Raw genomic sequence first — 23,608 nt, forward strand, 5'->3', positions numbered from 1 at the left:
TATGCTCTTTCCTCCTTCGTCTTTTGTGAATGTACTCTAGGTTTTTGTTCGATGGTTACCATGAGGCTTAATAAACATATCATAAACAGTTCATTTTAAGCAGATAGCAACTTGACTTCGATTGTTGACTTGTATCCTTTTACTCTCCCCTTTTATATTTTCATGTCATTATTTCCCTTTTTATATTGTGTATTCTTTAATAAATTATACTAGCTATAATTATTTTATTACCCTTCACTTTTAACTTTTATACTATAGTGAAGTGGTTAACATCCTATTACAGAAATGGAGTTTTTTATATGTGACTATGTATTTACCTTTATCACTGTGTTGCATACTTTAATATGTTTTCATGTCACTGATTAGTGTCTTTTTGTTTCAACTTAAAAAACTCCTTTCAGCATTTTTTGCAAAGCAGGTCTTGTGGTGATGAACAACCTCAGCTTTTGTGTTTCTAAGAAAGTATTCATTTCTCTTTCATATCTGAAGTATAACTTTGTGGGATAGAATATTCTTTGTTGGCAGTTTTTTCTTTCAAGACTGAGTATGCCATTCCACTCTCTCCTGGTCTGTAGAATGACTGCTGATGAAACTACTGATAGCCTAATCGGGGTTCCTTTGTAGATTACATTCTTTTTTTCCCCCTATGTTGTTTTTAAGATTCTTTCTTTTTCTTTGGTTTTGGACAGTTTTATTATAGTGTGTCTTGGAGAAGGTCTTTTGGCTTTCTATAATAGGGTTATCTATTAGATTCGTGAACTTGGATGTTTAAATCTCTCCTCAGGTTTTGGAAGTTATCAATATTATTTATTTAATAAATTTTATTCTTCCTTCTCCATCTATTTTCCTTATGAACCTCAATGATTCTCATTTTGTTTTGATGAAATCCCATAGATCATGTAGGCTTTATTTGCTCTTTTTCATTCTTGTTTCTTTGCTCAGCTCTGACTGGGTTATTTCAAATTTCTTGAACTTTAGCTCACTTTTCTGTCTTCCATTTGCTCTTCTCTACTGCAGATGCTCTCTGTTTCACTGTTCATTTCACTCATTGAGTTTTTAAGCTCCAGAATTTCTGTTTGATTCTTTTTTATAATTTTTATCTCTTTTGTAAATATCTTTTTTCCTGATCTAATTGAATTGTTTTCTGAATTTTCTTGCTGTTCATTGAGTTTCCTCAAAACATCTGTTTTGAAATCTTTATCAGCTAGGTTGCAAAATTCTGTGTCTTTCAAGTTGGTTCTTGGAGAATTATTGTTATCTTTATTCAACGAATCCTTCTCGTGATATTTCATGTTTCTTATAGGTTTGCTTTACTACTTTAGCATTTGAAGCAGCAGACATCTCTTTAACCTTTATTACTTGCCTTCAGATGGAGTATACTGTCTTTGTTAGTGTTGTGTCTGGGGTTTTCTCTCCATTATTTAGGTACACGTGCTCTACTCTTCTTGCTTGCCCTTGTGGCAGAATTCTTAAGCTATTGTGTTTTCTCTGGTTCTTACCACTAACCAGGCTGGCTACCTAATATTCTTTTTGGTTTTCCAGACTGTGGCACTACAATTCATGTTTGTGGTTTCTCCTTTGCCCAAAGACCCTAGTCTGTTTTTCTATGAGAACCCAGTTTACCAGATTTACTTTAATTGCTTACAGTGCCAAGGAGCCAGCTGCAGAGTGGGGAGAGGTATAGTTTTAGCACTGAGATGTGGAGTTTCCCATGATTCCATTCAGGAGATCCTCTGGTGAGGTACCCCTAGAGGCCCATGGGTGGACTTTCTGCTGAAATTCTGAGTGCAGTCAGCAGCAATTATGCCCTTTTAATTGCTTTTGATATTTTTATTTGCCCCCTTCCAGATGTCCCCTCTCCATCTAGTCATGGACTACCCACCTCAGTAGTCTAGGTAGTTCTGGAGATAGGTTTCTCCAACTGCATCTAGAACAACTGAGATAGCCTGGGAACTCACTCACTACTCTTTTTTCCCTGTAGAAGGTTTGCCTCTGCTGAATAGTTTAGCTTATTCAGTGTTGCCTTGGGCAGGATGTTATGCTGGGAATTCTCCTTTCACTGTCTCCACTGTAACCAAATGCATACTTTTTCCTTCTCCAATAATGTGCTGGAATCCTCACTCAGGAAGGCAGGCTTCTACAAAGTCTCTCTCATTTATGGTTGCCTACCCAATTCAGCACTCCCCAGAATTTCCCTGACCGTGGGCAAGATGTGTTGGGGCAGGTTCACAGGCTCCTGCTCTCTTTGTAGCCCATACTAAGGTCTGTCTACCTATTACTGGATGCACAGGTGGGCAAGATTCCCTTGGCATATGGTGCTGGATACTACAACTCACACAAAGGTGCTTTTGTTTTTGGATAGATGTCTAATTCATTATTACTAAAGCTGGACGAAAAGGAGGAATGCCTTTCACTGTTATGATGCTGACATCAGTCCTTCCCCTGATAATTTCTTAACTTATCCATCTCCTTCTGCAGATATGCAGCCTAAATATTATCACTATTGTGATGCCAAAAAACACCAATACAAAATTTTTGTTTAAAGGGATTCTGGGTTGGTGTTGCCCAGAAATATAGATTATTTCTAAACCTACACATTTTAAACTCAAGCATCAATGATTCCCATGGATAAATTTTAAAGAAACGTGAACTTTAAAAAATCACTGGGCTCACAAATAAACAAGGCACCTAAGTAAGAGTGAGCAATAACATCAAACTATAGAATCAGATTTCCAAACAATGTTTTTATATTGTTCAGTAATAATAATTTAAATAAGCATGTTTAAAATGTTTAAATAAGGGATACTATGGAAAGTATGATGAAACAATAAGAGACTATCAAAGTTAACCATTTGGGTAAATAACAAAGTGGAGCTTGTAGAGAGAAAACAAAATATTATGATTGTAATTAAAGATTCAATGGATGAATTAAACAGCCAATGACCACAACTTATAGAACAAATTTACTGGAAGAGAAAACTTCAAAACTAAACAGAACACAGTAGATAAATACAAAAAATAGACGTTTCAGTGATGTGGAAGGTAGAGCAACAAGATTCAACATGTATCTAATTGGGATTCCAGAGGCACATAATAGAAACATAGAGGCAATTATCAAAGTACAATCTGTGTTTGATAGACCAGACTTAAAGCTACCATTTATGAATGAACATTAGAGGAAGCTGTGAATATCTCCAGGAGTAGATGGAGAAGATGAATACATATTGTAGCTGGTCAATAAATCTTTTTTTGTCATGATTGTTAGTTATGATGATGATGGTGATAATGATAAGATGTAATTTTCTGCTTTATTCTCACAAAATTCTCCCTCCATTCAGTCTCAATTTGGAAAGAACCACATCTAAGTCTGGTTTGGTAAATACACAGTCTGTCTGCTACCATTTCTTCTTCCATATTGATGACAATCTTGATTTCTCTTTTCTAATTAATTTCTTCATTCCTTCAGAATACTTCTCAAAGCACACACCATGGAGCAATAACTGATCTGATTTTGGGAAATGAACCCTTCTACCTTACTTCTCAGGCTATCAACTTATGCTTCTCTTTGTATTTTCCCATTTTATACATTTTTAGAAATAGGAGGCTGGGAAATGGTTGGGGAGAAAGAAGACATTCTGGATGGCTAATGCTGACAAATTTTTGTAGTTCGTAGACATAGTTTATTCCATTAATGTCACAGCTTTTCTCCAGGGAAATCTGCAACAGTTCTACTTTACCATATGCACAACTCCCAGGCAACACTTGACACCTATTTTCTACCTTTCACAGCTTCCCATGATTTACTCTCTATTTTGAGTTCAGCTGAAAAAAAAAGAGATGACAGCTATCGCATCTTGAAGAGTGGCTACAGAGCCTGATGCAAAATATTCTTTTGGTTATTTACCATTTGTTCTGAAGATTTAGTGCTTGCCTTCCCTGGACTGACTCCAATGAGAAAAAGAGAAAGAATTTCCAGAAATCCTGCCTCAGTTTCCTAATCCTCATGTCCATTGCCTAAGCATCCTAACCATTCCATGAGTTCAAGTCACTCTACTTTGTAGGAGAAGTCTTTAGCCTTGGAACTGTGACTAGAATTGACAGTGATTGAGAATCCAATAAAACCATAAGTAAGGGGGTAAAGAGTTGCAGTTTCCTTGGTAAAGAGTACAGATTTCCTGACATTTTAAAATGTATCACTGACCCAAGGAAGATCCAAATCACTGTCCTAGATAATTTAAATCATAAGAATCTGATTTGAGGAAAGAAAAATCTACACCTTCAAGGAAGGGAGCATAATGGCTTTTTCAACTTTGTCTTATCTAACTTCTCAGGAGTCTTCCTAGAGTCAAAAGTTTGTTAAGTCGCATCGATTTCCAAGCAATATCTTGGTGTGTGACTCTTCCCACAATCCCGTTACATTAGTCTTATATCTCTCCAGGCTTTATGAAAGCAGAAAGGCAGTTACAGATGTGTCCACCATCCCTGATTACACATTAACTGAATATTAGTACTCAAGGAGATTTTAAAGAGCACCTACTTTACTGCTTTAATTTGATATATGAGCCCCAAGATGATTCAGGATATTCTTCAAGCATTGAATCAATATCAGAGCCATCGCTGGTATTATCAGAATCATACTGTTTCACCATATCAAGTGATGACAGTATTTTCCTAATTTAGTCTATTTCCAGTTCTCATATATTTGTAAAATCTGGAATGGGAAAACATGAAACTAAGATATTTTATGTGATAATGTGTTAATTATTTCCATTTATTTTCTTCTGTCCCCAGAAATAATGATAATATTTATACATGGGAATTTTTCAGTTCAGTTTGGTGATTACACATGGAAGATACAGATTAACTCAACATTGATGATTACAATGTATATTTAATCAGTTGCAGACTATAAAGGAATGAAGAGTATTTCTTTCTATTTTTGAGACTGAAACCATTTCTTTCTCTCTTCTTTTTCTCAGCAGATGGTACCAAGGAGGTCCATGGAAGGGGATAGAAATTACACTACTGTGGCCATGTTTGTTCTTCTGGGACTGTCAGATGAAAAAGAGGTGCAGTCTATCCTCTTTCCTATCTTCCTAGGGATCTACCTAGTGACCCTCATCTGGAACCTGGGTCTCATCATCCTAATCAGGATGGACTCCCATCTGCACACACCTATGTACCTTTTCCTCAGTTTCCTGTCATTTATAGACATCTGCTATTCTTCTTCTGCCACGCCAAGGATGCTTTCAGACTTCTTAAAAATGAAAAAAACTATTTCTTTCATTTCCTGTGCCACCCAGTACTTTGTTGGGTCCTGGATGGCGCACGCTGAGTGCTACCTCTTGGCTGCCATGGCCTATGACAGATATGTTGCTATTGGTAGGCCTCTGCAGTACTCAGCCATCATGGCTCCTGGCCTCTGTCAGATGATGGTTGCTGGGTCCTATGGGAGTGGTTTCCTTGGTAGCATAGTCCAAACAGTACCTTGCTTTCGTCTCTACTTCTGTGGGCCCAATATCATTCCAACTTTCTTTTGTGACATAACCCATATCATTTCCTTGTCTTGCTCCAATCCCTTCATCAGCCAAATGATTCTTTTTCTGGAATCTATTTTTGTTGGGTTCAGTTCTTTCCTTGTTATTCTCTTATCCTATGGTTTTATTGCATCTTCCATCCTAAAAATATCCTCTTTCAAAGGTAGTGCCAAGGCCTTCAATACCTGTGCCTCCCACCTGGCAGTTGTGACAATCTTCTATGGAACAGGCCTCTCTGTGTACCTGCATCCTAGCTCTAGCCACTCTGAGAAGCAGAACAAAGTGCTGTCAGTGTTCTATGTTATCCTAATCCCCATGTTAAACCCTCTTATCTATAGTCTGAGGAACAAGGAGATCAAAGAGGCCCTCAAGAGGATGGTAAAGAGGGCAACACATTTACCTCAGTAAGAATAATATTTGTGCAGGTGTCATTTCCCCTACAAGGAAGACATGGGTAAGAATATATAAGTAACCTTTTGTAGGTCACAAGATTGCTAGGTAGAGAGAAGTGAAAACTTGGCTCCTTGATTCCTGATGTCATTATATTTAGCTGCCACCACCAACTGATCTGTCTAAGGCAGTGTCACCAGCATTGAAATCAGTTTAAAAGGCCTATTTTCATGATTAGAGCCATGTACATTAAATCCTATGTTTTGAGAACAGTTTCTGATAGATATTATATGTAGAGAAGTGGCAAAACCCTAGGAAGCCACACAGACAGTTCTTTCCTCTACAGTTTTAAAAATATCCTTTATTTATTTCTAATTGTTAATCATTTATTTATATTTTAATAAAATAAAATAAAATAATGCATAAAATTAAATATGTGAAAATTAAAAGCGATTTAAAAAGAAAACTTTATAATCTTAATCCAAAACAGAGAGAGAGAGAGTGAGTATGAGAAGGAAGGGCACAGAAAGAGAGATGGAAAGTGAGACAGAGAGAGAGAGAGAGAGAAGACCAGATAGGCAGGAAGGGGAGTGAAGGAGTGGAGAGGAGAGGAGAGGAAAGGGAGAAGAAAGGGAGAAAGAATGATCTGGCTTTATCCCAAAATAAGCTTGTTTCTTCCATTTTACTCTTTGAACCTTCTTGTGAAGAAAATTGTGAAAATGGATGGGGGAAAGGAACGGCAGTAAGAAGGGGCACTTTTAAGGTCAAAAGTTGAGGAGATTCTCAGAGGCTAGAAAGAAGTCAAAGTCATCAATTTCTGGACATAGATGGCCTGTGGTATGCCCTATAATAGCTTCCAAGAGACTATGCAAGACTCAGTAACAAAGGCTGTTCTGGTGTGTCTAGAGAGGCATAATCCAAGTCCCAGAATTCTGAGCCTCCCAGGTATTCCAGGGCCAGGGAGCAGCAGAGAGACCAGACTTGGGGGTACCATGGAGACTCAGAGTCCAACCTAGAGAATTTAAAGAAAATTTAAAAATAGGCTTTATTTTTCAGACAAGAGTTTATGGACAAAACCTCATATATATTATGTAGGTATTATATAATACTTCACATTTCATTAGTTACATCGCACAAATATGATTTTTTTCTATTACCATGTGAAGTTGGCAGGTGAGAAACTATCCTCATTTTACAGATAGAATCTTTGGGCTTATGGAAGTCTTCCCACTGTAGGAACAATCCATGTAGAATCCCACAAAGTGTCGTTTGTGAAACATGAATGATTCTTGCTGACCAGAATCATGTCCACCGTTGCTTGACCATGGCACCCAAATTCTATACTTTCAGTGTCATATCTTTAAAGAACTTAAATTATTACAGTTCTTACAAGGGGGAATATATGACTACTAACCTATTAACAAGACTTAAATTAAATAATTAACTCGTTGCCCCACCCATCCCTTTCTCCCTAGAAGTAAGTTAGCTGAAACAGATCAAACCAAGAATGAGACCTTCCTAAAAATATACCTGTATCCCTATAATGGCGGGTTAGATGAGCTCAATGTAAAAAAAAAAAAAATCGCTGAAAACATTTATGAGAATGATTTTAAGAAGATATTTTTTATGGTGTATTAGTAATGCAGCATAATATGTTGGAAAGAACTCCAATTCAGAACACATAAATTGCACCTAATATTAATAGAAGGCATACTGTGTACTTCGCAGTCTGACAAGTGCTTTGTAAGTATTATGTGATTTCATTCTAGGAAGAGCTACTCTATGGAGCACTACTATTACCAGCCCCATTGTATAGGTAATCATACTGAGGCTTAGAGAGGTTAATTTACTCAAGGTCACACAACAAACAAGTGGAAAGCTAGCATTCAACCCAGATTGGCTGATATCAATGCCCATGTTTGTAACTATGATAAGTTCTGACTTTGTCACGGATTTGTTTTGTTTATTCCCCATTGACTTGATTTCTTTACTTTTGCATAGGAAGTCATGCCATGTCTGCCTCACAGGACTGCTGTAATAATTGATTCAGGTCAGAGAATTGAGAAAATGTATCTATCTAAAATAAAAGTGCTTTATAAACAAGGAATTGTCCACATATGTAATATATTGTTGTCAGGCTATATTATCAGCCAGGTGTGTCATCTTGGGCAAATCTCTTTGCTCCTCTGACTTCAAGATCCTCACCTTAAAAATAATGGTATTGGACTAGATGGTCTCTAGGTCCTTTCGAGCTCAAATGACTCCAAGTTCATTAAAAGAAAATCTATAGTCATGAGATCATAGTAGGACCATGAGGAAGTGGGGAATTGAATCAGAAGAGACAGGGGAAAGGTGGGCATGGAATTGTCAGGGGAGAAACCTCATCACAACTATGACTCCAAAGAGAAAGTATCTGGTATATTTTCTCCCTAATTATTCTCCTTTCACTGCTACCTTAATAACACATTTACGAGGATCTCCAGTTGTGGCCATCTTTCTGGTGGTGAATGGACAGCCAATTTCATGGCCACAACACCCAACTTGGAGTTCAACAGGGCCCACTTGGATAATTCCGTTGGAAAACAAATAAGCAATTTCAACCTTTGGCAAGAACTCTGTCTTCCTTGAGAATCTGGGTCAAGGTCAGAGGGCAAAATTTATAGAGAACAGTGGATTCTTTGCTATCTTGATATTGGTGTGATTCTTCCAGTAGGACCTACATGGAGCAAGGTTATGGTCCTAAGTCTCTCATTTTTAACTCTTCCCTCTCTCTCACTTCTACACCCTCCACTTAGGGCTCTTCCTCGGGTTCTCTTTCTCTTACTCAAATTCTCTGCACTTCAGTGAAAATAATGACTTCTAAACTAAAATGTCAGGTATTACTTTGAGGTGAGGGACAGATGTTGAGTTCTAGTTCTCAAATTCTTAAGTTTATCACTTTGATCTGTGTTAATATCTGTTTTTCATCTGTAAATTGGAGATAATAGAATCTTCTAGAATCTAATGAGACAGTGTCTCTAAAGTCTAACAGACTGTAGAAGTTAATAATTGAGCACTGATTCAAAAATATTAATTTACTGAATTTCAGAGGAATTAATTAAGATAAAATGGCTTGTCTATGTTTCCCAACATTATCCATTCCATGACACTTTTTAATTTAATATTTCCTTTGGGTATTCTGTTTTTATGTAATAGTAATTAATTTGATTTCCATTTCAATATATAGTTTTGATTCAAAATTTCTGGGTAGCAAAAGCCAACCTGGTCATTCCATAATGATATGACAAAGTATTCATGTGCAATTTTGTTGGTCTTTTGAAATACTCCAAATAGCTGTCCATTGTCATTTTGAAGACCTTGGGGGTCTGGAGACACTAGCATAGAGATGATCTACTCTAAGCACAGATAGTGTTGGCCTAACTTTCCCTTTTATCCTTCTGTACTACATTGTTCTTCTTCATTCAGTAACATTCCTGGATTTCTTAGCCTGATTTTCTACCTGCACAAACTTGCAAATGGCCACGCCCTTAGTAGATCAGATTTAGAAAACGTTTTGATTAGCTGTATCCCCACAGTAATGTCTCCAACCAATATTTACATCAGACACCTTTTCTTCTGTAAACTGTCTTGGGAGATGGTGAACACAAGCAGATTATTAATCAAAGAGAACAAGTATATTCAGAATATGTTTTTCTTTTCCTCTAGCTTACCAAATTTTAACAACATCAATTTTTAGGATAAATTTTATTATGAACAAGTAAAACAATCCACAACTCTTCACTTTTTTCTGGGAATGATGAGTTACATAGAATATGTTTAATTTGGCTGCCACTATTACTAGAGTGTAATAAAGAAGTGAAGAATTTTTAAAAATTATTTTATTGAGATCATAATTGTTCATAACATTGTGCAATTTTAGATGTACATTATTATTTATCAATTTCTGTATAGACTTCATTGTGCTATCCACCAGTAGTCTAAATTTTATCTGTCAATGTACATATGCGCCCCTTTACATCTTTCACACACTCTCGGCCCCCTTCCCCTCTGGTAACCACTAATCTGTTCTTTATCCATGTATTACTTTATCTTCCACATATGAGTGAAATCATGCAGTATTTGTATTTTTATTTCTGGCTTATTTCACTTAATATCATACCTTCAAGGTCCATCCGTGTTGTTGCAAATGGGACTATTTTGTCTTTTTTAAGGCTGAATAGTATTTCTCTGTGTATATATACCACATCTTCTTTATCCATTCAACCATAGCAGGGCATTTGGGTTGCTTCTACATCTTGGCTATTGTGAATAATGCTGCAATGAATGAACATAGGGCTGCATAAATCTCTTTGGATTGTTGATTTCAAGTTCTTTAGATAAATACCCAGTAATGAGATAACTTGATCATATGATATTTCTATTTAATTTTTTGGGAAATCTCCATACTGTTTTCCACAGTGGCTGCACAAGTTTGCATTCCCATCAGCAGTGTGTGAAGGTTCCCTTTTCCCCACATCCTCTCCAACATTTGTTATCTTTTGTCTTGGTAATTATAGCAATTCTGACCAGTATAAGGTGATATCTAATTGTAGTTTTGATTTACATTTTAATAATAGTTAGTGACATTGAATATATTTTCATGTGCCTGTTGCCCATCTGTATATCTTCTTTAGAAAAGTGTCTGTTCATATCCTCTGCCCGTTTATTGATCAGATTGTTTGTTTTTTTGTTGTGTGAGTTCTTTACATATTTTGAAAATTAACCCCTTGTCAGATATATGACTTACAAATATTTTCTCCCAGTTGGTGGATTGTCTTTTCCTTTTTCTTTATGGTTTCCTTTGCCTTGCAGAAGCTTTATAGTCTGACATAGTCCTATTTGCTTTTTATTTCTTTTGTTTCCTTTGCCTGGGGAGACATGATATGAAAAATGCTGCTAAGATCAATGTCAAAGAGTATACTGCCTATATTTTCTACTAGGAGTTTGATGGTTTCAGGTCTTACATTCAAGTCTTTAATTGATTTTGAGTTAATTTTTGTGTATGGTGCAAGATAATGATCTACTTTCATTCTTTTGCATGTGGCTGTCCAGTTTTCCCAACACCATTTATTGAAGAGACTTTCCTTTCTCCATTGTATGTTCTTGGCTCTTTTGTCAAAGATTAACTGTCCATAGATATGTGGTTTTATTTCTGGCCTTTCAATTTTGTTCCATTGATCTGTGTGTCTGTTTTTGTGTCATTACCATGCTGTTTTGATTACTATAGCTTTGTAGTATATTTTGAAGTCAGGAATTGTGATGCCTCGGCTTTGTTCTTTGTTCTAAGGTTTGCTTTGGCTATTTGAGGTCTTTTATTGTTCTAAATAAACTTTAGGCTTGTTTGCTCAATTTCCATGAAAAATGTCATTGGGATTCTGATTGGGAATGTATTGAATCTATAGATTTCTTGAGGTAGTATGGACACTTAACTATGTTGATTCTTCCAAACCATGAGCATGGAATATCTTTCCATTTCTTTATGTACTCTTTAATTTCTTTCAATAATGTCTTATAGTTTTCATCATATAGGTCTTTCACCTCTTTGGTTAAATTTATTCCTAAAAATTTTATTCTTTTTGCTGTGATTGTAAATGGGATTGTTTTCTTGATTTCTCTTTCTTCTAGTTCATTGTTAGTGTATAGAAATGCAACTGATTTTTGTAGGTTGATTTTGTACCCTGCAACTTTTCTGTAGATGGTGATTAATTCTAATAGTTTTCTGATGGATTCTTTAGGGTTTTCTATATGTAGAATCATGTCACCTGCAAACAGGAAGAGTTTCCTTTCTTCCTTTCCAATTTGGATTCCTTTGATTTCTTTTTCTTTCCTAATTGCTCTGGTAAAACCTCCAGTAATACGTTGAATAGAAGTGGTGAGAGTGGGCACCCTTGTCTTGTTCCTGTTCTCAGAGGGATGACTTTCAGTTTTTCCCTGTTGAGTACGAAGTTGGCTGTGGTTTGTCATATATGGGATTTATTATGTTCAGATACTTTCCTTCTATACTGATTTTACTGAGAGTTTTTATCATAAATGGATGTTGGATCTTGTCAAATGATTTCTCTGCATCCATTGAGATGATCGTATGTTTTTTACTCCTCATTTTGTTAATGTTGTGTATCACATTGATTGATTTGCAGATGTTGAACTATCAGTGTGTCCCTGGAATAAATCCCTCTTGATCATGGTGTATGATTGTATTGCCGTATTTAATTTGCCAGTATTTTGTTGAGGATTTTTGCATCAATGTTCATCAACAATATTGACCTGTAATTTTCCTTGTTTGTGTTGTCCTTGTCTGGTTTTGGTATCAGGGTAATGTTGACCTCATAGAATGATTTAGGAACTGTTCCATCTTCTTCCAATTTTTGGAATAGTTTGAGGAGGATAGGTATTAAATCTTCTTTGAATGTTCGGTAGAATTCTCCAGAGGACATCTGGTCCTGGACTTTTGTTTTTTGGGACATTTTTATTACTCTTTCTATCTCTTTACTTGTGTTTGCTCTATTCAGATTCTCTATTTCTTCTTGATTCAGTTTTAGGATGTTGTATGAGTCTAAGAATTTATCCATTTCTTCCTGATTATCCAATTTGTTGACATTTAGTTTTTCATCGTATTCTCTTATAATCCTTTGTGTTTCTGCACTATCCGTTGTAATTTCTTCTCTTTTGTTTCTAATTTTATTTATTTGAGCCTTCTTTCTTATTTTTTTGGTGAGTCTGGCTAAAGGTTTTTCAATTTTGTTTATCTTCTCAAAGAAACAGTTTTTAGTTTTATTGATCCTTTCCACTTTTTTTTTGGTCTCTATTTCAATTTTTTCTGCTCTAATTTTTATTATGTCCTTCCTCCTCCTAACTTTGAGATTTGTTTGTTCTTCTTTTTCTAGTTCTGTTAGGTACAGTTTAAGATTACATATTTGAGATTTTTCTTGTTTGTTGAAGTGGGCCTGCACTTCTATGACTTTCCCTCTTAGAACCACTTTTGCTGCATCCCGTACACGTTGGTATGTTCAATTTCATTTTAGTTTGTCTCCAGGTATTTTTTAATTTCTTCTTTGATTTCCTCATTGATCCAATGGTTATTCAGTAGCATGTTGTTTAGTCTCTACATATTTGTCACTTTCTTGTTTTTTTTGTTTTTTTGTTTTTTCCTTGTAGTTGATTTCTAGTTTCATAGCATTGTGCTTGGAAAAGATGCTTGGGATGATTTCAATCTTCTCAAATTTATTGAGGCTTGACTTGTTTCCCAAGATATTGTTTATCTTTGAGAATGATCCATGTGCAGTTGAGAAGAATATGTATTCTGCTGTTTTTGAATGGAATGTTCTCTCTATATATCTATTAAGTCCATCTTATCAAGTGTTTTGTTTAAATCTACTATTTCCTTGTTGGCTTTCTGCCTAGATGATCTGTCCCTTGATGTCAGTGGGGTGTTGAGGTCCCCTATTATTATTGTGTTGCTGTTAATTTCTCCCAATGGGTCTGTTAATAGTTGCTTTATATACTTTGGTGCTCCTGTCTTAGGTACATATATATTCACGTGTGTTAAGTCCTCTTGGTGGAATGTCCCTTTTATCATTATATAATGTCCCTCTTTGTCTCCTTTTGTCTTTTTTATCTTGAAGGCTGCTTTGTCTGATATAAATATGGCAACAACTGCTTTCTTTTGTTTACCATTTACTTGAAGTATCATCTTCCATCCCTTCACTCTATGTTTGTCTATAGATCCCGAGATATGTTCCTTGGAGGCAGCATATTATTGGGTCTTGTTTTTTAATCCATCCAGTTACTCTGTGTCTTTTGATTGGAGAATCCAATCCAATTACATTTAGAGTAATTATTGATATATGAGAACTTAATATTGCCATTTCTTCTCTTGATTCCTGGTTGTTCTACGTTTCTATTGTTTATATTCCTTTGTCTTTTTGACTGCCATTTCATTTTGGAGGTTTTCTGTGGAGATGTTCTCAGTTTTCTCTTTTATTTATGAATTGTGGCTCTGCTCTGATTTTTTGTTTAGTAGTTACCATTAAGTTTGTATAAAAGATCTCATAGATGACATAGAGTATATTTTCTGATAGCCTCTTCTCTCCATTAGCCTAAGCGGGTTCCATCCCTTTTCTCTTCCCCTTCTGAGTTATTGTTGTAACAAATTATTCTGTTTTGTGTTGTGTGTTTGTGACTAAGCTGAAGTGTTTATGGTTACTTTTGATGCTTTCTGTATCTTTACCTTTTATGTTATAGTTGAATATTTGCTTCCTTGTTCTGAAAGAGAGCTGCAGTTTTCTGATTTTGTCTGTCTATTTATTTCCTTGATAAAAGTTTTGTAGACCTTTGCCACCTTTTTTCAGGTATGAGGGCATCTTTAATCACTTCTTGTAGGGGAATTCTAGTGGCTATGAACTCCCTCAGATTTTGTTTATCTGGGAAAGATTTTATTTATCCATCATATCTGAAGGATAATTTTTCTGGATAGAGTATTCTTGGCTGAAAGTTTTTGTCATTCAGTATTTTAATATATCATTCCATTCTCTCCTAGACTGTAAGGTTTCTGCCAAGAAATCTGCTGCAAGCCTGATAGGGATTTCTTTGTAGATTATTTTCTTCTGTCTTGCTCCCCTTAATATTTTTTCTTTGTCATTGACTTTTGCCAGTTTTATTTTTATATGGCTTGGAGAAGGTCTTTTAACATTGATGTAATTAGGAGTTCTATTAGCTTCATGTATATGTAAATCCAGTTCCTTCCCCAGGTTTGGGAAGTTCTCAGCTATTATTTCTTTGAACAAGCTCTCTACTCATTTTTCCATCTCTTTGCCCTCTGGAATACCTATAATACTTAGGTTGCTTTTCCTAATTGATCCAGATATTTCTCAAAGAATTCTTTCATTTTTTTAAATCTTAGTCTTTTCTCCTCCTCCACCTGTAGCATTTCTTTATTTCTATCCTCTAACTCACTAATTCTTTCCTCCATAGCATCAGCTCTATTTTTTAAGGATTCTAGATTATTCTTTATTTCATTAATTGTGTTCTTCATATCCAGAATTTCTGCTTACTTTTTTTCATAGTTTCAATCTCTTTGGTGAAGTATTCCTTCTTCTCATTAATTTTATACCTCAGCTCATTGGACTGTCTTTCTGAGTTTTCTTGTAACTCATTGAGTTCCTTTATGACATCTATTTTGAATTCTCTGTCATTTAGATTGTAAATTTCTGTGCCTTCAGGGTTGGTTTCTGGATAATCATCATTTTCATTCTGGTCTGAATTATTGCTTTGGTTTCTCATGGTGTTTGAGAAACTAATCTTTTGTTGTCACGTTTGTGGTAGTATTAGGTTGCAGATTCCACCTGCTACAACTAGGAGAAGCAGGAGTTGTGTTTCTGATCCCATCCTGTTTGCTGGAAATTTGGGGTACTATGGGTGCTTGTGCAGGCCAGGAAAACATTCGGGCATGTGTGTAGATGTTCCACTGCCTCTTCACATTGTGTATAGTAGGCATGGCTTCCTTATGGGGTCCAGGCTTGGGCTACTCCTCGAGGCTGCAGCAGCACAATGGGCTCTCCTACTGCTGAAAAAGTGAACACAAGTGGGCTAAGGGCTGCCACCACCTCTTCCCATAGTCATCACAAGGTGCATTCCCACTTTCAGGGTGCAGTGGTACTATGGGCACTGGCACTGGCTTGGAGTGTGTTCGCCCCAATATATAGGTCTGCTTCCTCCTCTTCTTGTGGTCGTTCTGGCTGATGTGCTTTGTAGTTGGGGCTTCCTCATGGGGACCAAGTCTGGGCCACTCCTTGGGGCCTTAGCAGCATGGTGGGCTTTCCCACCAGAGGGGTGGTCGCCATGAGTGGGCTAAGGGCTGCTGCTGCCCATTCCTACAGTTGCCTTTAAGCAGGTTCCCACTTTTGGAGCACAGCAGTACTATGGGCACTTGCACTGGCCAGAAAATCATTCACAAGTGTGAACAAGGCTGCCATGAAAGGGCAGGGGAGTGCTCATCTATCTCCACCACTTCCTGGAGGGCCAGTCCACCCCCGCTTCAGATGTATAGCTGAATGGGTCTCTCAGGGATCCTGTTGTGCTGTGTGGGTTTCCTCAATTGGTCAATGATTGTCCATTTAGTTGTAGTTCAAAGGGGGAGAGATAAATGGAATAGCTCATTCCACCATGTTGCTTACATCACTCAACAAAGTGAAGAATTAGTGAAACTAATTGATCAAAAACTTGACTTATTTTCCCTGAATCGGTCAACTATGTTGGTGTTTCAGGCACGTTGTGCATGAGAGTTTATATTTTCACAATATTTTCATTGAATCTAATTCATCTTGAATAAAATATTTGATAAATTATATTGGCTGCACTCTATTCTAAGAGTGAAAAGAAAGATTTCAACATTCATAAAATCATAATTGAAATGAAACAAAAATAAGATGTTTTTGGTTTCACTCCAAAACTAGCTGAAAGAACTATTCCCTAATGTGTTTGACATATATTTATTGATTTATATAAGCATTAGTATATGAGATGCTTATCATTAAATAGTAAAATCTCTCCATGAGTCCATGTTTTGTATACATAGAGTATCATCAGTGCAGGACAAACTGGTGGTGGAAAACAAAAAGTGACATCATGAGTTTACAATCCATCTGAGTTGGAGATAATGGAAAAATACAAGATAGAAATAGATACAATCATAAATAAATAATAGTCCTGAGTCTAGGCTTAAAGACTATCTAATTTAGGAAATAATTTTATGAACAGCTCCTTGATACTTCAGTGTTAGTTTTGCCTTGTTTATTTTCACAGATAGGAATGATAATTGCTAACATTTGTTGAGCCCTTATATATTTATTTATTTATTTTGGTGAGGAAGATAAGCCCTGAGCTAACATTCATGCCAATCCTCCTCCTTTTGCTGAGGAAGACCAGCCCTAAGTTAACATCTATTGCCAATCCTCCTCCTTTTTTTCACTTTTTCTCCCCAAAGCCCCAGTAGATAGTTGTATATCATAGTTGCACATCCTTCTAGTTGCTGTACGTGGGACACTGCCTCAGCATGACTGGACAAGCAGTGTGTCAGTGTGCGCCTGGGATCCGAACCTGGGCCGCCAGTAGTGGAGCATGCACACTTAACCGCTAAGCCACAGGGCCAGCCCCAAGCCCTTATTTTTCTAAGTACTTTTTATCATTCAATGCCTGTAGCAACCCTATGAGATAGTAAGTATTATTAGCCCCATTCATAGCTGAGGCAACTGAGGCAGAAAGAGGTTAATAACTTGCTAAGTGTCACACAGCCAGTAGGTAATAGCCAGGAAAGTCTATTCTGTGTGTCGTTCTTCCTCTTTCATTCTCTCTCCATCGTTTTCCTTCTCTCTGTGCTAACTACTAAGGACATCTATATATTAATAACTTTTTTTTATTATGAATCTAGAAGTTGTAGATAATTGAAAAAATACAGATAAATATAGAAAAGAAAATCAAAACCCTACCACTCATTACTTTTGGCAATTGTAATTGGCTCACATGGGGTGTGTGTGTGTGTGTGTGTGTGTGTGTGTGTGAAAGAGAGAGAGAGAGACTATATAAAGTAGGCTTTTCCCTCCAGAATGGTAGAACATTTTGTGCAAGCATTATCAGTATATATGAGTGCCTATCACTTATTGATTTATGGTTTTCATATTAAAGGCATTACCACATTGGCTTTTTTATATTTTGTGAATATGTTTCCCAGTTTATCAATTGTATTTCAAAAGTGTTTTATATGAGTAGGTTTCTCAGCCAGAACCAAGTTTATCCTTTCTCTATCAAATTAAAATACTAACTTTATCATATATTAAATTCTTACCAATATTTAAATTTATTTCTTAAATCTCTATTTGTTCTTTGGTCACAAGTCTATTTTTGACATTGAAGGAGAGATAACAGAGGTGTATAAAACATTGTCTCTCAAATATTTTGATGCAGCATAATCCAGACATGGTGGTGACCAATGTTTGTTCTGTGTTTCTGACCAGAATGAGAATGAACAGAGAGTGGAGATGTGCCTTTGGGCAGAAAGAAAGCTATACAATTGGCCTGATTGTGCCTCATGGGAAGACCAGTCTGGGAAAGCTAATGTTTATCTAAGGCCTTTTTCAATGTTAATCATCTAGTAAGTTTTTGGTTACATCCTAGTCTCCATGAGCTGTAGTCTAAGGAAAGAAAAGGTGATTTGATTCACAAAATGAATGGAAAGAAAGATGCAGCCCCTTCATTGTCATTTACTTATGAGTCTGATAAATTAATTTCTTGCACCTAGTGCTCAGTGGGGATTTCTGATGGGAGATGGTATTCAAAATTCTTGTAAAAGCCAATAGCAATTTCTGATATTGTGGGACTCAAACTTCTCATTCTCTCCCACCTAAAATCTGGAAAATTTATCCTTGGTTGACATAGCCAATGGGATCTCACTACCAAGTCATTTCTGATATTTCAAGCATGTATATGTTTATTGTGAGAAGACTTGTGTAAGAGTTCATTGTAATAATAGAGTTATTGAATATTCAATATTGCAGGGACAAAGATCTAATATGGAATACTAGTGTACATTCCTTCTTATTGCTTCTGTTCAACATTTTATGTCCTAGAGATTCATGGTTGTATGGGGTGATATAATGGTTGGAGTAGAATGGTTTGAATTACTTTAACACTAATATTTTCCAGGAAACCTCAAGGGCCAGGGGAGGAAATAGATAGTGTGATAGGCAAGGTTCTCAATTCTGGCCTCTTTTCACTGTCTGAAGTAGGACATAAAGTTGTGGTCCTTGTGGTCTGGTTAAAAAGAAGAACAAGATGTGCAGCAACACAGACTTTTGACTTGCCAGATTACTCAGACTCGAACAAACCATTATAAAACAGATGTCATTATATTTACATGTTATCACTGAAGATTCATTGGGTTCTTTCTTTTTAAATTTTTATTTTATTGAGGTCACATTGGTTAACATTATATAAATTTCAGTTGTACATCATTATATTTTCACTTCTGTATAGGTTACATCTTTTCACCACCACAAGTCTAGTTTGCATCTGTCACCATACACATGTGCCCCTTTACCCCTTTTGCCCTCCCTCCACTGCCTTCCCCTCTGGTAAGCAATAATCTGTCATCCATATCTGTGTGTTTGATTGTTTATCTTCCACATATGTGTGAAGTCGTATGGTAAATGTCTTTCTCATTGTGACTTATTTTCCTTAGCATAATACTCTCAAGGTCCATCCCTGTTGTTGCAAATGGCACAACTTTGTCTTTTTATGGCAATATTTCATTATATTTATATATTTCATTGAGTAGTATTTCACTGTGTGTATATATATATACATATATATGTGTGTGTGTGTATATATATATATACACACACACACATATACCATATCTTCTTTCTCTATTTATTCGTTGATATGCACTTAGGTTGCTTCCAAGACTTGGCCATTGTGAAAAGTGCTGCAATGAGCATAGGGGTGCAAACGTCTTTTTTTTTTTCTTCTTTTTTTGTGAGGAAGATCAGCCCTGTGCTAACATCTGCCAATCCTCCTCTTTTTTTGCTGAGGAAGACTGACCCTGGACTAACATCTGTGCCCATCTTACTCCACTTTATATAGGATACCGCCACAGCACGGTTTGCCAAGCGGTGCGTAGCTGCACACCCGGGATCCAAACTGGCGAACCCTGGGCCGCCACAGCAGAGCGCACACACTTAACCGCTTGTGCCAACGGGCTGGCCCCTACAAGTGTCTTTTTGACTTAGTGTTTTCATGTTCTTTGGAAAAATATCCAGAAGTAGAATAGCAGGATAATATAGTTTTTCTATTTTTAGTTTTTTGAGAAATCTCCATAATGTTTTCAATAGTGGATGCACCAGTTTACATTCCCACCATCAGTGTATGAGGGTCCCTTGTTCTCTACATCGTCTCCAACACTTGTGATTTCTTGTTTTTTTAATAATGTCCATTCTGAAGAGTGTGAAGTAATATTTCATTGTAATTTTGATTTGTATTTCCCTAGTAATTAGTGGGTTTTAGTATCTTTTTATACGCTTGTTGGCCATCTGTATATCTTCTTTAAAAAAATGTGTGTTCATATCCTCATATTTTTTGATAAGAGTTGCTTATTTGTTGTTGTTGAGTAGCATGAGTTCTTTATATATTTTGGATATTAACCCCTTGTCAGATATTTGATTTGCAAATATTTTCTCCCAGTTGGTGGACTGTCTCTTCGTTTTGTTGAGAGTTTCCTTTGCTGTGAAGAAGCTTTTTAGTCTAAGGTAGTCCCATTTGTTTATTTTTTCTTTTATTTTCCTTGCCTTAGTAGACATGGTATTTGAAAAGATGCTGCTAAGACCACCGTCAAAGAGTGTACTGCCTATATTTTCTACTAAGATTTTTATGGTTTCAGGTCTTACATTGAAGTCTTCAATCCACTTTGAGTTAATTTTGTGTATGGTGTAAGATAATGGTCTACTTTCATTCTTTTGCACGAGGCTGTCCAGTTTTCCCATAACCATTTATTGAAGAGATTTTCCTTTCTCCATTGTATCTTCTTGGATCTTTTGTCAAAAATTAGCTGTCCGTAGATGTGTGGGTTTTTCTTAGCTCTCATTTCTGTTCCATTGATCTGTGTGTCTGTTTTTGTGCCTGTACTATGCTATTTTGATTACTATACATTTGTAGTATATTTTTAAATCAGGGAGTGTGAAACCTCCAGCTTTCTTCTTTTGCTTAGGATTGCTTAGGCTATTCAGCACCTTTCTTATTCTATATCAATTTTAAGATTCTTTGTTCTGTTTCCGTGAAAAATGTCACTGGGATTCTGATTAGGACTTCATTGAATCTGCAGATAGCTTTAGACAATATGGACGTTATAACTATCTTTATTCTTCCAATACATGAGCACAGAATATCTTTCTATTTCTTTATGTCTTCTTCATTTTCTTTCAGTAATGTCTTAGAGTTTTCAGTGTATAGATCTTTCACCTCTTTGGTTAAATATTTTCCTAGGTATTTTATTCTTTTTTGTTGCAATTTTAAATGAGATTGTATTCTTGGTTTCTCTTTCTGCTATTTCATTAGTAGTGTATAGAAATGCAACTATTTTTATATGTTGATTTTGTACCCTGCAACTTTTCTGTATTTATTAATTATTTCTAATAGTTTTTTGGTGGATTCTTTAGGGCTTTCTATATATAGAAACATGTCATGGGCAAACAGTGAGGTTTTTACTTCTTTCTTTCCAATTTAGATACATTTTATTTCTTTTCCTTGCCTAATGAATCTTTCAGTATTATGTTTAATAAGAGTTGCGAGAGTGGGCATCTTTGCCTTGTTTCCATTCTTAGAGGAATATCTTTCAGTTTTTCACCATGGAGTATGTTGTTGGCTGCAGGTGTGTCATTTATGGCCTTAATTATATTGAGGTACTTTCCTTCTATACCCTTTTCTTTAAGAGTTTCTATCATAAATGGATATTAAATCTTTTCAAATGCTTTCTCTGCATCTATTGAGATGATCATGTGATTTTTATTCTTCATTTTGTTACGGGTGGTGTATCACACTGATTGATTTATGTATGTTGAACCATCCCTGTGTCCCTGGAATAAATCCTCTTTCATCATGATGTGTGATCCATTTAATGTATTGTGGTGTTTGGTTTGTTAATATTTTGTTGAAGATTTTTACATCTATGTTCATCAGTGATATTGGCCTGTAATTTTTTCCTTTTTTGTGTTGTCTTCATCTGGTTTTGGTATCATGGTAATTTTGGCCTCATAAAATGAGTTTGGAAGCATCCTGTCCTCTTCAGTTTTTTGGAAGGGTTTGAGAAGGATAGGTATTAAATCTTCTTTGAATGTTTGTTAGAATTCGCCAGAGAAGATGTCTGGTCCTGGACTTGTGTTTTTGGGGAGGTTTTTTATTACTATTTCAATCTCTTTCCTTGTAATTGGTCTATTCAGATTCTCTATTTCTTCTTTATTCAGTTTTGGAAGGTTGTATGATTCTTGGAATTTATCCATTTCTTATAGGTTATCCAATTTGTTGGCACATAGCTTTTTGTAGTATTCTCTTGTAATCCTGTGCATTTCCATGGTATCTGTTGTAATGCCTCCACTTTTGTTTCTGATTTTATTTATTTGAAACTTCTCTCCTTTTTTTCTTGGTGAATCTAGCTAAGGGTTTGTCAATTTTGTTTATCTTTTCAAAGAACCAGCTCGTAATTTCATTGATCCTTTCTGATGTCTTTTCAGTGACTATTTCATTTATTTTTGCTCTGATTTTTATTATTTCTTTTCTTTTACTGACTTTGGAGCTTGCTTATTCTTCTTTTTCTTGTTCTTTTAGCTATAGTGTTAGATTGTTTATTGAAGAGTTTTCTTGTTTCTTGGGATGGGCCTGTATTACTATACACTTCCCTCTTAGTACCACTTTTGCTGCATCCTATAAGTTTTGGTATGTTTTGTTTACATTTTCAGTTGTCTCCACATATTTTTTTGATTTCTCCATTTATTCAATAGTTGTTTAGTAGCATGTTGTTTAGTCCCCACATATTTGTGAGTTTTCCAGCTTGCTTCTTTTAGTTGATTTCTACTTTCATACCATTGTGGTTAGAAAATTGTCTTGATATGATTTCGATCTTCTTAAATTTATTGAGGCTTTTTTCCTTTCCCAACATCTGATCTGTCTTTCAGAATGTTTCATATGCACTTGAGAAGAATGTGCATTCTACTCTTTTGGGATGGAATGTTCCATATATATCTATTAAGTCCATCTAGTCTAGTGTTTCACTTAAGACCACTGTTTCCCCATTGACTTTCTGTCTGGATCATCTATCCATTGATATAACTAGGGTGTTAAAGTCCCTTACAATTAATTGTGTTGCTGTCAATTTTTCCCTTTAAGTCTGTTAATAGTTGCTTTATATTATTTGGTGCTACTGTGTTAGGTGCATATATATTCATATGTGTCAAGTCCTCTTGGTGGACTGTCACTTTTACCATTATGTAATGTCCGTCCTTGTCTCTTGTTATCTTTTTGTCTTGAAGTCCTTTTTGTCTGATAGAAATATGACTAAACCCACTTATTTTTCCTTGCCATTGGCTTGGAGTGTCATCTTCCATCCCTTCACTCTGAGCCTGTGTTTGTCTTTAGAACTAAGATGGATCTCCAGACACAGCATATTGTTGTTTCATTTTTTTTTTTTTTTTTTGCTGAGGAAGATTATCCCTGGGCTAACATCCATGTCCATCTTCCTCTACTTTATGTGTGGGAGGCCTGCCACAGCATGGCTTGATAAGCAGTGCATAGGTCCATGCCTGGGATCCTGACCTGTGAACCCCAGGCAGCCAAAGTGGAGTGCATGAGCTTAATGACTATGCCACCAGGCCAGCCCCGAGTCTTGTTTTTTAATCCATGCAGCCATGCTGTGTTTTTTGATTGGTGAATTCAGTCCTTTTACATTTAGAGTGATTATTGCCATATGAGGGCTTATTACTACCATTTTATCTCTTGTTTTCTTGTTGTTCTATATTTCCGATGTTTCTTTTTCCTTATATTTCTGTCTGCCATTTCAGTTTGGTGGTTTTCTGTGATGTTTTTCTCAGTTTCCTCCTTTTTTA

At 36.0% G+C, this 23,608-nt stretch overlaps 2 protein-coding genes across 2 annotated transcripts in view; both read left to right on the plus strand.

Moving 5' to 3' along the window:
* LOC101404840 (olfactory receptor 5AN1-like) overlaps nt 1-23,608 on the plus strand; it is a 107,609-nt gene that overhangs the window by 31,984 nt on the left and 52,017 nt on the right. The window lies entirely within an intron of this gene.
* On the plus strand, nt 4,983-5,945 carry LOC101405626 (olfactory receptor 5A1-like). The gene has a single exon (XM_004437760.1). It carries the CDS (start codon nt 4,983-4,985, stop codon nt 5,943-5,945), a length of 963 nt encoding a protein of 320 aa, XP_004437817.1.

Source organism: Ceratotherium simum, chromosome 34 (assembly GCF_057802395.1).
Source record: "Ceratotherium simum simum isolate JZ-2026a chromosome 34, ASM5780239v1, whole genome shotgun sequence".
In the NCBI taxonomy this organism is placed as follows: Eukaryota; Metazoa; Chordata; class Mammalia; order Perissodactyla; family Rhinocerotidae; genus Ceratotherium; species Ceratotherium simum.

Coding starts and splice junctions, on each gene's coding strand:
- LOC101405626 (XM_004437760.1), top strand. CDS start 4,983: ATGGTACCAAGGAGGTCCATGGAAGGGGATAGAAATTACACTACTGTG.